General features: G+C 40.6%; 1 protein-coding gene across 2 annotated transcripts in view; it reads right to left on the reverse strand.

The window, feature by feature from the left end:
• Nucleotides 1–5,548: 5,548 nt before the first annotated feature.
• LOC119288424 (disease resistance protein Pik-2-like) overlaps nucleotides 5,549–15,689 on the reverse strand; it is a 19,987-nt gene continuing 9,846 nt past the window's right edge. For both annotated transcript variants that reach the window (XM_037568046.1, XM_037568047.1), the window contains 2 exons: nucleotides 9,397–10,483; nucleotides 5,549–8,122 (listed from right to left, as the gene is read on the reverse strand). In XM_037568046.1, the coding sequence (XP_037423943.1) occupies nucleotides 5,875–8,122; nucleotides 9,397–10,388 (3,240 nt within the window). In that variant the 5' untranslated portion in view covers nucleotides 10,389–10,483 and the 3' untranslated portion in view covers nucleotides 5,549–5,874. The remainder of the gene's footprint in view (nucleotides 8,123–9,396; nucleotides 10,484–15,689) is intronic.

Here is a 15,689-nt window from a genome sequence, read left to right on the forward strand (position 1 = left end):
CCATTTATTTCATTGTGAACATTATTTCAAATATCATGATTTTATTATTATTAAAAGTACTGAAATATTTACCAGCTTCTTTGTTATAAAATATTTTTTCACAAGTACATAATTTTTCGAATACATGATGTTTCAAAATATACGATGAACATATTAATACACTTTCTTTTTGCAGTAAATATTAATACACGTTGGACATTTTACAAATACGATATGAGTAATGTTAAAACACGTGAAAAACTTTTAAAATACATGATGTTTATTTTTGAAATAAAGGATGGACATTTCTTAATTACACATTGATTTTTTAATTCATGTAAAACATTTAATATTATATGATGACTACTTATTTGTTACGGAGCATTTGTCAATAGATGATGAACATTTTTATATGAAAAGTGGTTTATTAAACCATGCATAGTGAACCACTTTTCATTCATGGTGAACAATTTATAAATACACCATGAACATCTTTTTAATAATTCATTATTTTTTAATACATAGTTAATATTTTATGTATACACAATTGTCATTTTATAAGACACCTTGAATATTTTTAAAATTGATGATTATTATTTATGAATTACATGAGCACGGGTTGGCATTTTTAAAAGAAACACTGAAATTTTTTCATGTAGGCATTTTTTTTAAAATATACGATGAACATCATTACAAACAATGTTATATATTTCAAAAAGGAAGGAGAACTGTTTTGAAAAAGCACATACATTTTCTATATTCACGAACATTTTTTGGCATACAAGAATACTGTTTTTAAAATGCAAGAATATATATTTTTCATTTGATAATTTTTTTTGTTATAGAGAAAATAATTTTTTCAAATAGACATAAACATTTTTTATATCGACGAATACCTTTTGAAACACATGGATATTGCATGGCTGGATGCTTAGAAGGACAGTGGTATGGTCAGTCGTTGTTCAGAAAATCTTTCGATTCAGTGATTAATCTTCCGATTTGTCGCTAATCGAGGGGTGACCGATATGAGTATGCCTTATCTTCACTGTTTATCTTTTGGACTGATATATCGGACTTATTCATAGCATTATGTTTGCAAATACTACATTTATTTTTGTTTTTGTGGACCTTGTTACGCAATATGTACTGTTTTCCTTTTTTGTTTGTTACTATACGAGAAATCGAGGTAACACTTCTGTCCAATATTATTTTAGTGTTGAATATAGCGTATTTAGTGTTGGAACCTGAGATTTGCAAAAAAAATCCGCTTCATAGTCGACCGATAAAATTGATTAATCGGCCGATTTCTGATTAATCACTAATCCCTAGCTGACCGAGATGATAATGAGAAGCGATATCCTCAACATTGTCCTTTCAAATCCTGGTGCTCGCATTATTTCAGGATTTATTTCAGAATTTCAACGATGCGTGTGTAGTGGGAGAAGATGTTTCCACGACGGTGTCTGTGGATATTTTGTTAATCTCAAAATTATATACTGGCTCAGTCTCTTGGAAGTGTTCATAGGGATGAGTGTATGTACTCCCTCCGTTCCTAAATCTAAGTCTTTGTAGAGATTTTACTATGGGCTATATACGAAGCAAAATGAGTGAATCTATATTGTAAAATGTATCTATATATATCCGTAGGTGGTTCATAGTGGAATCTCTCTGCAAAGACATATATTTAGAAATGGAGGTAGTATGTATATATGAGTGTCTTGGCGTCGCCTGGCCCTGGGCGACTCGGGCGGAACGCGGTTGCTAGCGCCGCCGCCGCTCCTTTCTACATGCCTCGCCGCGCCGCTGCCGGAGGACGCCGCTGGCAAAGCTCACACGACCGGCGGCGGCGGCGGGGCGCCTTCTCGCAACGGCGTCCGATCTGTAGGGCGGCAGCTTCGGGCAGCACGTCGGCGCTCGTCAAGACTCGGCTGGGTCGCGGCGACTGTTCTCGACGTCCTCCTGCGGGATGTGGTGACGGCTACCGGCAGCATGGCGGCGAGGTTGTGCCGGAGGCGCAGGGCCGGTGCAGCGCGACGGCCAGATCCATGCGCTTTGAGGTGGCAGTGCTCCTGCTAAGCATTGGATTTTGGCCATAGGGGCGCCCGAGCTTTGCTAGACGTACGGAGTTTTACAGGAGGTTTACAGGTTGCTTAATAGTGATTGGCCGAGGATTGATTAAGATGCACGGACCCACCGGTGAAAATAGGGGGGGGGGGGCAATTAGAAGAGCGAATGGTCCTTAACCTGTAAAAACCTGTAGAATGAGCCTGTACGTGTAGTCATCTCGGGGGCGCCCCGGTGGATTTTGGCCGTGGTGTTGTGGCCAGGTTGGCTGCGGTGCCGTGGTTCTTGCCTGGTGGACAGACCTATTTTTCATGCTTCGGATCCGGTCATGTCTGCTTTTGGTCTGTAGGCCTAGATAGGGCTCTCTTTGGCCAGATGGCACTCATCGGTGATGTGCTCCGCCGACGGTGTTAGTCCATGTGATGATCACTCCGGTCAGCGGCGGCCTCGTTGCGGATTGCGATGGCCACCGAAAGATCTTCGCGGGGATTACTCTCTTCAGATCCGGTGGTTTTGTCCGACGACGAGATGGAAGCGATGGACAACGACTTGACACAGAGGGTATGGTTGTACAGCGGCAAGCAGCTGCTAGGATCGTGAAAAAGCGGTGGCAACAACATATGATTGATTTCGATGGTGGTGCTTTCGAGTACCCGGTCTCGAGCTCCGAGGTGAAAACCTATGTCTGACACAAGTGGTCATATATGGCAATGGTGATGTTTTTGCGTCATTCCCTTGCTGAAGGCATTGCTCGTATATGCTTAGACTGGTTCTTCAGGGTGAAAACTTAGAGTCTGACCTTTGGTGGTTGGATCCGGTGACGGCAACGCTCGAGCATCGCTTTCTTCATTAAGGCGTTGCCGTTGAACAACCCCGTTGTCCTTATGGTGTCATGAGATGGTTGGTGTGGATATGGTCATTGTTGTAGTTTGTCGATCGCCGATTTGTTTGCTTCGGGTTTTTCTCTCGCTTAGGCATAGCTTTATAGTCTTATATGACTTTGTTATTTGCTAGTGGGTTTTTGTGTATGTTGGTGTTGGTTGTGCGCATCTTAGTTATGTAGAGGCCGGGTGTGTTCTCATCGTGTTTGTATCAACTTGATGCTTCATTTTGAGTCAGTAAAATCCACCCTTTGTCGAAAAATATATATATGGGTGTCTTAACAAATAAACACATGGATAACTTTTTTTATAAAACATGTGATACTTGCTTAATATATCCCGAAAAATATACTCCCTCAGTCCGAAAATACATGAAAATATATGTATCTAGAACTAAAATACATCTAGATACATCTTTTTATTCATTTTGATGACAAGTATTTCCGACGGAGAGAGTAGGCGCTGCTGGGCCTAGTGCAATGCCGCGTACTGTAGGCGACTGGCCCCATCATCGTGGCGACTCCCCCTGCCGCCCCCGCCGCCGTTGCCGTCGCCACCGCCCTCGGCTGCTGCGCCTCGCCGATAACAGCGCTCTCCTGCGAGGCCGCGCGCTGCGCCTCGCCGCCGACCTAACCGGGTCCTCCAATCTTGTTGTCGGAGCTGGAGGAGGCGCCTCCGCACCGGCCGCGCTGGCCAAGGTGCCCGCCATGCGCGAGCCCTCCACCCGAATGTGCTGGCCGAGCTCAACGCTTCCGTCAGGCTGGGGAAGTGGGACAACGGCGAGGGGGAGGAGGAGGAGGCTCTGATGTGATGAGGAGCATTGCTGACGCTGAGCTATCGGAGAGGCTCGCAGCCAGCAGCAGCTCATTGGTAAAATGGTGTGGATTCTGCAGTGGTTACGAATTGGGGAAAACAAAGCTGACGCTCTTGTTTGATCCCAGATGTCTCAAATTGGAGTCTGTTGCAGATAAAGTGAAGGAAGCTATGGGGAGCAGTGAATTAGCGAGGAAGGATGAGACTAGGGCTGGAATTCGAGCCGAGTCGACTCGCTAGAGCTCGTTTGGTTAACGAGCTAGCTCGACTCGACTCGTTATTATAACGAGCTCAAATCCAAGATTGGCTCGACTCGTATAACTCGCGAGCTGGTTCGTTTAGCTTGTTAAGCTCGTTAAAGATATGAACATAAAACCGTCAAATATCATAAAAATGATTATGAACATATATATCACTAACAATAGTAATTTCCTTGTAACGCATGACTCTCCTAGGCGGTTGGGCCTTCAACGGCTAGGCCTTGTGTTGTGCGCCTAGGACATAGGGTGCTGACTGGCTGATCTTTTTTTGTATTGGGAGTGGCTGATCTTTTGTACCGAGCCTAACGAGTTACACGAGTACTCGTGAGATTGGCTCGTTTAACTTGGTCTATAAACGATCTTAAACTAAAGCTTGACTCGACTCATTATTCTTCGAGTTCGAGTCGATTCGAGCCGAGTCACGAGCTACTCGTTTAGCTCACGAGCTTCGAGCTTTTTTTCCAGCCCTAGATGAGACTGCCTAAAGTTCTCAAGGTATGAATCAATGAACCATTTTGCACGGTTTTTTTGTTACTTATATTGAATAGATTTCAGAAGCATCTTGAACAAATAGCCAGTCAATTCTCTGTATAAATGCTTATCCTTACTCTGCTAGGGAACACGTGACTTTGGGGCTGATCAAATGGCCATAAGGCGGCGTGCGCTTTCGATAATAGCAAGTGTATTTGAGCTGAAACTGATAGACCAGAGGACCGGCGCTACAAGTTCTGCTAGAATTGAGAAAGGAGGGTACGGAGTTTATGGAGAACGTCGGGGCTGTTGTTGCGTTGAATGAGCAGGAGATATTATTCAGAGCTCTAGAAAAAGCAAATTCGATCGACAAGATAAGTTTTGATTCAGCTGTTTTCAAGGGTGCCTCACCTGCTGTTACCTTGTTATTTTTTCCTATTAGTCATATATCTTATTGCGCGGCCATATATTACTTTTATACGGGGCACCGATGATTTATTATCGAAGTCTGTCATTCTATTTATCATCTGAAACCATAGCCCCATGTCATTTCTTTCAAATACAGGGAAGAGCTTATCATTTGATTCATGTTGTCTGTTTCACAGTAGGTTGGCTCCATTGCAGCCTTGTGGGTAACATCGTTCCTGGACAAGAAAGTCCCCGCCACGGGAGTCAGCCTTGCCTTGCAATCGCTCGCCATCATGGAGCAACAGAAGGAAGAAAAGGGCCTTGCAATGTTGATCGTTGATTTCTACACCTGTCTTCTGTAGAAGCAACATCAAGTATCCATACACAATAAGAAAAGTTTGGGCTATGATGAATGAATTGTCTTCATTGCTACAAGATGGTGTAGTTTGCTACAGTATGGTCGCAAAGAAGAAATCTTCGAGCATTGATATACAAAACAGGGGTTTCTTCTTTGCTTCGCTAAGACAATCAAACACGTAGAAAACTTGAGTTCCTGGTAAAATAGGTTAACACAAACTCTACATTGCCTGCATGCATTTGAAGGCAACCTACCTTCGTAAAACTCCAGCACTTTGGGCAAGAGACCTCCATACACCAACTGAACCATGTGACTGCTATTTAGTTAAATATAGGGTACAGAAATCTCAGTCAAACACATACTGTGGGATATACACACACCATAATCGAACACGGGGTAAGTTCAAAAAGATCAATAATGGAAGAAACATTACAATAGAAGTACAAAGTACAAGAATCAGTGACGGATTCAGCAGTACCACATACATATGCATTACAAGAATCAATAATGGATGCAGTCTGTTTATTTAGCCCCCGAGAAGGCAACACAGACTTGATGAAATAACCCCCACTTAATTATAGAACACGTACCAGATGATTTGTTGGTCAACTGAAAGATAATGTGACATATTCCAATCTCTTCACTCGGTGATTATCTTTGGCCACTTGCTGGCGTACATTTCATCCAAGTACTTGGGGGTGTCCTTCAAATCTTGTACCAACAACTTAGTTATTTCATCCGCTTGATTACCAACACTGAGATGCACCTCCTGGAGACATTTAAGAGTCTCTATGCCGTAGATCCCTTCAAAGGCTTGGAACCGCATATCGATCCTCTCCAGTGTTGGCATTACCTCTTCTCCAGTGACTGCAAAGCTCAGCCTTGGCACCAGAGTTGCAAAGAAGCGAAGCAGCTTTAGATTCTTGAATCCTCCAGGTGGAATAATGATCTCCCTACCAGTAAGCTGTTTATTTTCCTGAAGGATGTCCACTATGTCCCGATCATCCTTTGGTGCACTGAGTGTAAAGGTGAGAGAAAACAATTTGGACAGTTTCTGGATGAGCTTGAAAGTATCAGTCTTGAGAACGGTCATAGAAAGGGTCAGCTTGAAGAGGTTCTCGAGATTTTCTATCCACTTTGGGGGCTTTTCCATCTTGCCAGACAGCTCTAGGCCAATGATGTACCTTGGAGGAGCAGACATGGTGTCCAAGGAGTTAATAAATTCAGAGCTCTCATCATTTATTACAAGAGTCTGCAGACCACAACTGCAGAGGTATTCAATGGCGGAGCGTAACTGTGTGAAGGTCTGGTCGCCTTTCCGTTTATTGAGCTTGTAAATGCCAAGCTTCCTTAGGCCTGTCAGCTGATGAAGGCTTGCTACAGCTGATGAGTCCCCGCCGATCTCAATCCCTGAGAGTATACAGAGGGCTTTCATCGGCTCCTTATTTTTCTCATCTGGCAACTTCAGTGCCTTCCGTGGATTTTTACTCCCTCCAAGCATGCTACGGAGCCGTTTGAGCTGTCCAAAAGCCTTGGGCAACACTTCGACATTGGTCTCCCTTATGTCAAGAGTTTCTAGATACTGGAGCTTTTCAATCTTTGAGGGAATCTCAGTAACCTCTGTTCGTCGGAGGCTCAAATACTTCAGCACAAGCATTTTGCATATGCCCTTTAGATGTTTATCTGTCAAACCCTTCCAACCCTCAAGATCTAGCATTTGTATTATTCCATTATTGAATGAATGGAAAGGGAGTCGTCTGTTCTGGCTTCCAAACACTGTCAATGACCGCACTTGAGACAAGTTCATGCCTTTTGTTGAATTCTCATGCTTGGAACCACTGCTTTGCATGGAGAGTCGACGGACTTTGTTGCTAGGAGTTGGCATCAACCAATGTCCACCAACAACAGTAATGAAATTCTCTTCGCTTGACTTGGACACGATATATTCAAGAATCATGTCATGAACTTTGAAAGATTTTACCTTCCCATTGCTGCTGTGATCCACAGGGCGTATTATCTTCCTGCTTACAAGCTGATTGAAGTATGTTTCTGCGACTTCCTCTGCACTCAGCCCTTGCTTCTCAGCGACAAAGCATTCAGATATCCATCGCCGGGTCAGACGCTTCTTACTAATTTTTGAGCCCTTGGGGAATATGCTCAAGTACAATGAGCAGGTCTTGAGATCTGCTGGCAAATCATTGTAGCAATAATCAAGTATCCTTGAGACCCCCTCCAATGTAAGGGGAGCCACCTGCTCTGGAAATATTGACTTGCAAACTTTACTCCAATGATCATTGTTTTTTTTGGGGTTGCAGGCCACAAGGCCAGCCATGGTGACTATGGCCAAAGGCAGGCCCCCACAATATTTCCATATCTCTTCTTTCTCCTTTCCTTCACTACTTTGTTGATCAGAAACACGATTATTAAGCACACTAGGAACATCAGCTGATTGCAGATGATCAATTCCATCTCCCTCAGAGGACTCAGTATCAACAACTTTGGATCTTGTATCCTTTCTTTCGCCTTCTTTGCTGCTTTGTGCACCAGAAATATGATTAAACAGATTTTTGGCATCGGCATTACCATCTCCTACGGAGGACTCAGTACCAACAGCTTGAGATCTTGCGTCCTTTCTTTCACTTTCTTCCTTGCTTTGGGATTCAGAAATACCCTGATGAAATAGACTTTTGGATTCAGCATCACTTAGAACATTTACTGTATGGAGATAATCAGTCCCAGTTCTTTCTGAGCACGCTGCACCAACAGCTTGAAATCTTGAAGTTACTATTACTCTACTATCTGTTGCATTATTATTATCATGTGGCAACCATTGTCTAATGGCCCCCCATGTTTCTACAGACCATATATCATCAATCAAGAGGAGATACCTGCCAAAAAGAAAAGAAATACAAGTGAGAAGAAATGCGCTAGCTTATTTAAGTTCATACAAGTGACAAAAAAAAGGTGTTACACCATTGTCATGACCAATTTGATGTTTCCTTCTGCTCCCATATTTATTTGTCCAAAACTAAGGTGATATTTACCTTTTCCCGCAAAGAAAAATGATATTTACCTAAAGAAATGTTAACTTGGGCTGTACTTCGTTGGTGTAACATGATAGACATCCATGTCTTTAAATGATATAGAGGAAAAACATGCATGGCCTATTTGGCGAGGTCGGTTATTACATAAGAGAACTAGAGAGATCAGAGTGGCAGAAGGCAATTACACTATGGCCCAGGCTTTAGGTTGTTTTCCCTTGGTGCTGGGTTTTTGCTTAACTACTGTTGCTGTAATCAATCCATGCACGTTTTTGTGCTGTTAATGAAAATGTCCAGGTGCGTTTAGGCCACCCATACCAGACCTTCCAAAAAAATATACTCTCAAAAGTCCAAGACTAACCCTCGATATGTATTCAAATTCAGCACAAACTCAACAACTATGTCCAAATTCCATATTTTTATGAACTTGGAGGGATATAGTTCATTTTTTTTTGCTTCTTATTTTTTAGTTCCAATTTTATCATGTTACTTGCTGCCTTTTCTTAATGTTGCAGAAATTCATATTTATAGTAAAATGTGTGTGGTTTGGTGCGGCTTGTGCAACGGACCCAAGTTAAGTTTTAGACTGTGTTCCATTTTTTGTAAGAAATGGTGTTTAAATTAATTTGAAAACATAGACTAGGTTCTATAAGCAGTGGTACTAAGTTGATTATTGGTAACAAATTGAAGTTCAGTTATAAAAGTTGCACCGGTATTTCTAACTATTAATCTTTTCGTGTTTAGTTAGCAGGGCTCCACTAGTTAGATAACTTATTTGTGTTTACTTATTTTCTAAAAATCTCCCATTTTTCAGTCTCCATGGTACATACTTAAAGAATGAAATTGTCGTGCTAAACAGTGTGATTTTTTATCACAGATTTACTACATTTCTTGGTGCTATTTTTTTCTATAAATTTCTACCTAGAGTTAGATTTCTATTAGTTAACCTTGTATATGGATGGTTTGTATAGGAACTTAGGAAGTGAGAATATGGTAAGATTGAGTACTCTGAGCTTCATTCAAGTGTTGTTAAGTTCACTAAAATTTGGGAAAATTCAAACATTTGATGTATATGGAATGATTACTATTTTAGGAAAAGCAAAGGAATAGTTTAGAGGTACCTCCTTCCAAGCAGTCTCTTTCTGAGTTCTACAATAAGTTGGTCACGGTTCATTGTTTCTATCTTACTATGCGTGGTGCCATCATTGCTTTGCAGCCTGTGACCAGAGAGCAGTGGCACAATTCGCTTCACTGAACTTTTAATGTCTGCAACTAGATTTTTCTTCTCCAACTTCCCTGTGATGTTGTCCTCATGCTCCTCCTCTTGTTTGGTTTGACTATCTGTTGCCTTGATTTGACCAAGAATATCCCTGAGGACCTCATCTTCGTCGAAGTTCTGAGACACCGTGACTGACGCACGACAATCAAATCCATTCCTGAAATCTCGGTACAGTGCCATGGCAATGGTGGTCTTTCCCACACCCCCGAATCCAATCAAGGACACAACAACTCGATGTGATCCTTTATCTTGTTTGGTTAGCCAACCCCTGAGCTTATCCATATCGACCTTCACTCCCACAGGATTCTCCGTGTGGATGAGCTGACGTCTCGCCATCAGATGCTCAGCAATGACATACGTAACAGCATGGGTTGCTTCGGTTCTAGAGCTGCTTCTTGTTGGGTTGTCCACTCCATATCTGCTGCGCCGCTCAGCAATGTGTTGCGCCCGGATCTTGAGCTTAGAAATCTTGGAAGCAATGTCGCGGCGAGGCCAAAATGTCCACACCTCATAGACTGCCGTCATGATGAAGGAGCATCTTGCATCGCTGAGGGAGTCTTGAGGGAGGCGATGAGCAAAGTCATCGACACAGTCTTCCATGTCGTATGCCATGTCACGGATCTGCTTCATCCAGCTCTTGAGCCGACGATCATGGTCGTCCAGGGCAGAACCAAGGTCGCCAAGAAAGGCTTGCATGGTGGCGAGCTCATCATTGATGTATTGGATGTCACCACGGACGCCACGGATCAGAGAGTACTCTTGGGCAAGGAGGCTGCCCAACTTGCCTAGGAGAGACTTCATGGTAGCTTCCGAAGCACCCACTACAAACTCCATCTTCTCTTTCTGTATGCTCTTCACTACTACAATCCGTCCCCTCCTGTTGTTGCAAGTGCAAAGATAGTTCACCTCCACTGCCTGATGTTGTTGATCTATGAAAGAAACAGGAAAAAAAGAGCACCATGAATATCGGCTAAAAAATAATTGAATAATAAAGGCTCCACATGTGTAATCAGACACTGGAACAATTAATTCTTGTGAATATCAATTTGTTCCCTATCAAAGAACCTATACTAACAAAAGTTTTACCTATTGTCCACTCAATATCACGGCTTACAGAATTGGTTAACCACAATATATTTGACCAATAGCTAAAGCTTGCATATAATGCTGCGGAAATTGTCGATGTTATGCAATTAAAGGCATTTCCCAAAAAAAAATCCATATGACATAGTCTTCTATCTATCTTTCATATTATATACTAAAAGCACATATGGGTCGGAAATAAAGAAAACATCTAGAAATCACACAATAATCAGAAACATCTGTCTATCCGATTAGTGCACTGCAAATTTATAACCATTAGATTTAAGTAATAGCTCTTTGACACTGAAGTTGAGAAGTTGAAAGAAATAACCCACCAATGCCATTATAGTAGCCCTTGGTATGCATGCAAATCGAGGGAATAAGGATGGAAGGGAAAATAAGACGTCCATCATACAGGGCTAGAAGACATCGCCAGCCCCTCCCAAGGTGGCTCGCGGGGCAACCTACGGAGTTAGCAAGCAAACCCTAAGGCATGTGCTTGATCGATTCTCTCAAATCATGTATATATCCTGTAAGTACAACTGCTCTTTGCATTCACATACATTTGTTTTAGTATTGTTTAGTTAATAATCATGACCGATTCTCTCAAATCATGTAGATCTCTTATTTCCCCTTTGTAAGGTGTCGATTGTAACCTCCTGACCGAATGATGACTTTGTTAATTCAAACTCGGGTTAGGTTCGAGCCCTACTTGGACCCAGACCAGCCGGTTATTTAAGAATATGACGTGCAACGGCCGCTGGGTAGCAACGTTAACCACGGTAGCAGCAGCAGTCGAAGACATGACGGCATGGGTCGCCGCATCCTCCGCAGCAACGGTTGCCGAAGTCTCTCCGATCCCCTAGTGGCAACCTGGGCACAGGACCAGTGGTAGAGGGCGATCCCCCACCTTCAGATCCACTGTCCAAAAGGCGAAGATGCGCGCTTAAGCTTGGGGAACCAGAGCCGCGCGGGGAACCAGGCGAGTAGGGGGTCACGGGCTAGGCCATGGTCCCGAGCCCAACGTGCAGAGCGCAGCGGCGTGGATAGCCGTGGCCGAGGTGGCTACAAGCAGGAGCCATTAGCTATGTTGTCGTTGGGACTACACTATGGTTTTTTAGTCCACTTATCTTTTTTTGGTGAGCTATGGCAACATGACGTTAGGCGTGCTCTTCTGTGTTGAACTTTATCATCAAATATTCAAATGTGTCATTCTTTTCCTTAATTCTAATAATTGAGATGTGTAGATTTGATGTAACCAGAGTTTGGCGTGTAGTTTTCTGTGTTCCATTGGTGGATTTGGGGCAATCACATGATCAATTGTGACACATTAGATCTATACATCCCGATGATTTTGCCACATACTTTGAATTATGTACTGCTTCACGTATTTATTTTCTTACTATGGTTTTCTTATCTACTCTATTTTTTTTAGTAAATGACTAATCTGTTTCCGGTATTTTTGATTATGTGCTTCCCAACAACCGAATATTGGACATCTAACACTCCTGATCTTACCGTCTACCAGATTTTTGTTTGTTTCTTTATAAATATGTTGTATGACAAATTAAAAGTTCCTATAGTGCTTCTAAAATGCAATCTTTTCTCTTTGAATACATGTTAATCCATCAATCAGTTTAGTTGAGGAAACAAAGATCTCAATTCATCCTTTGCGGTTTGCAATATGGTAGCTATGATCTACATTCAAAGTAAATAAGCTGCATTGCATGGTTTTATGTACGTTGATCATATATGCTTGACTAGTAGGGTATTAGTTATTCGCAGAAAACAAAAGAAGTCAAAGTATTTATCATATATTTTAAAATAAAAGTACTACTTATGATATGTTCTACCAAATAATGCATCATAAAAAATGTTTAATATGATTTTTTGTAATGTTAAGAGTAATTTTATGAAGTACATATTTTTTATGAGCTCACTTATATTAAATAAATATAAGAGGTTGTGCTTTATCATAATGGTTCCAAAATAGTATTAAAGTCAATATGTGCAAGAGCTCGTAATATTATTTAGAAATTTATTATGATGTTACCCTCTCGTTTGCGTGGTGAATTATCATTGATTGATTTGATTTATTTTAGGGATAACAAAAACTTGGTAGTAATAATATATTTGTATAATAAGAATGGAAAAAAATTTAGATACGCTAGAACATTTCGCATATAAAAGCAAAATATATAATCATTCAGGACCATGATGATGCCCATCAAACCCATAGTTGGTTATTCTTGGTATATTTTCAGCTTGTTTTGATGATTTTTTTTGTTTCTCGGTACATGGTCAAACGATTGTAAACATCTTTCATTTTCACTCTTCATTTTTATAGAAAATATATTATATAATAGGTTTTCCTTTTATCGTGAAAAAAGTACCAGTCTAGAAAATTCCATCGTAAAGAAGACAAATTTCTCCAATATGTTGATTAACTTTTTAAATAATGATTGTAATTTTCCAAAGTAAAATTAATATGAAATGAAAATAATAATAATAAATATTTTTACGAATGGTTTACTGGCATGATTGAATTTATGTCAAAAATTTAATGCATTGTGTGTTTGCTCAAATTTTTGAGCCACGCAGCTGTAAAGAAGCTACCAAGGGCATGAACAATGATTGATAAGACAATTTTATCTTAAGTCGGACACGTAATCTCGATATGGCAATAAAAAATGATGTACAATGGGTTATATCTTCGTCTAATCTCGAGTTACCAAATATCCCTATATATGTGCTAAGAGATCATTTTTTTTTCTTAATAAAGAAAGGCAAACCTTTTCTTCTGCTTTCTCTGTCCTCCACCTCAACATTTATCTTATGTGATAGTGCTAAGATAGAATAGTTGTACATGTCCTAGGCCAATCAAAAGGATGTTTTTTGACTGCAGAATTTCATAAAGCAGCATACTCTCCTCGATGCAAATTTTGCACCTACCTATCGGGACAAGTACCCACCATGCCAATGAGTGACATACCGCTTTTTCCCAGTTTCTCCCCTTGTGTGGATGAATCGAGCGAAGGGAACATAGAGGTGCCGCAATGACGCAACTCCTAAGGTTACGGCTGCCGCAATGTATTTAGATATATTCCCACCATATGCCTCCCGTAATGTAGTTTGAGTATATTGTACTTTGATAGACTCTACTACGAATTTTCTGTGTGTTTCCCCTTTTCAGTCTCCTTGGTTGTAACTTTTCTTTTCCACTATGACAACTTATTTGGAAGTTACGTATATTAATTTTCTTTGGGCAGGATGGCGCGAGGCTGTCCATTTAAAAGCTCTGGACTTCTGCTTAGAAATATTGTATGGGAAATAAAAGTTCAACATGGATTTTTGATATAACAAAATGCATTGTTGTATCACGCACATCTTCACTTCCATAGCTGTATTTGGATTGAAAAGGCCATGCCAATTAAAATGAAGTAGCCACTAAAATGAAGATTTTGATATTTTTACTATTTAATAAAATCATCGACTTACTATACAATTTCTTAAAAAAGAAACGACTGCTATCAAGCAATAACCTTTTGTTCTTTGTTCCTAATCTTATCGTATTACTGTGAATGCTTCACACTATTCTCCCTAATTAATATATACATATGCCCCTTCCTGAAAGAACTACCTGTTGGGATATTTTTATGATAGGTCTGAGGTCTAAACTAAATTAATATATAGTCATACCTTTTCATCTAGCATGATTGGAGGTATATATACAACTTAGTAGCTGAGATATGCAATTAGACATGAAGCTATGACAAGGACTCCATGTTCCAAAATGTTTTTGCTGTCACCTCGATGTCACCATATTTAAGCTAGCATAATTCCTTATGGGCATTGGATGTGCATAACTCACTAGGATGTCAAGAATTCCTACTTGACATGCTACCGATTACTCTTCTGATTTTAAAATAATGTTTGATTTCTCATTTGGTATGTATCGGTATATGGGTGATTAATGTCGATTAAAAGAGTAGCGATGCATAAATAATAGAAGAAGTGTTCTATCCCATGAAGGTATTATTAGTTCACACTTGATATTGCTAAGAAGATGTTTCAGCGATTGGTTGAGATTGTATGATATGCCCTTGACATTATATCTATCATGCGCTGTCGGGCATTTGTTACTCCGATAACTGGATAGCTGATCTCTATACATCGTATTGTAACTTCAAATATGTGAGTATACATTAGCATTTTTGTATAAAGATAAATCCAATTCCGTATGCAAGAAAGAACCATGCGAGGATTCCAGATATGAACATACTTTGATTACTCTGTATAACTATCCAGAAATGAGAAGGCCATAAAACAGTAGGTATATGCTAGAGCATTTGATAACTGATCTAGCAGGGACCGGGATTGCGGGTTAGTTTGATTAGTGTATGTTGCCGGAGAGAATTGAGAGAGAGTTCACCATACTTTGCTCATGCCATAGGCCGGGGGTATATGTACAAGTTGGAGCCGCTCCTAGCCTAGTGGAGATCATGGGGTTTGTCCACTACTCTCGATCGTGCGCATGAGCTGCCAACTGGGGCACGATCACCTACTGTATCATATGACGAGACTATACATGAGCTCATACGGTACATGTACAATATATACTAAGAGTGTAGTTGTAGCTGGATGCATGACTGTATAAACAAATTATTAATAAAAATAAATAAATCAATACCATTAGATCTATTATAAAATAATATTAGCAACATAATCATACTTTCGGTCATGGAGCGCATCGATCCATATCTTCCAACCACGTCCCCTGATATTGAATATTTTTATGCAAAACTAAATTCTAAAGAAAAACACCTCTATCCCTTTATTTCCAAATTATTACAAATATCAGTTAACGGAGCGATTGGATTCTTGGAGTTATCGTGTCATTAGCCTAGGGTTTACCCTTTTAGCCATAGGTATCCTTTGTGGAGCAGTATGGGCTAATGAGGCTTGTGGATCCTGTTGGAATTGGGATCCTGAGGAAATTTGGGCATTTATTCCTTGGACCATATTTGCAATTTATTTACATAGTACAACAAC

Source organism: Triticum dicoccoides, chromosome 4A (assembly GCF_002162155.2).
Source record: "Triticum dicoccoides isolate Atlit2015 ecotype Zavitan chromosome 4A, WEW_v2.0, whole genome shotgun sequence".
Lineage (NCBI taxonomy): Eukaryota > Viridiplantae > Streptophyta > Magnoliopsida > Poales > Poaceae > Triticum > Triticum dicoccoides.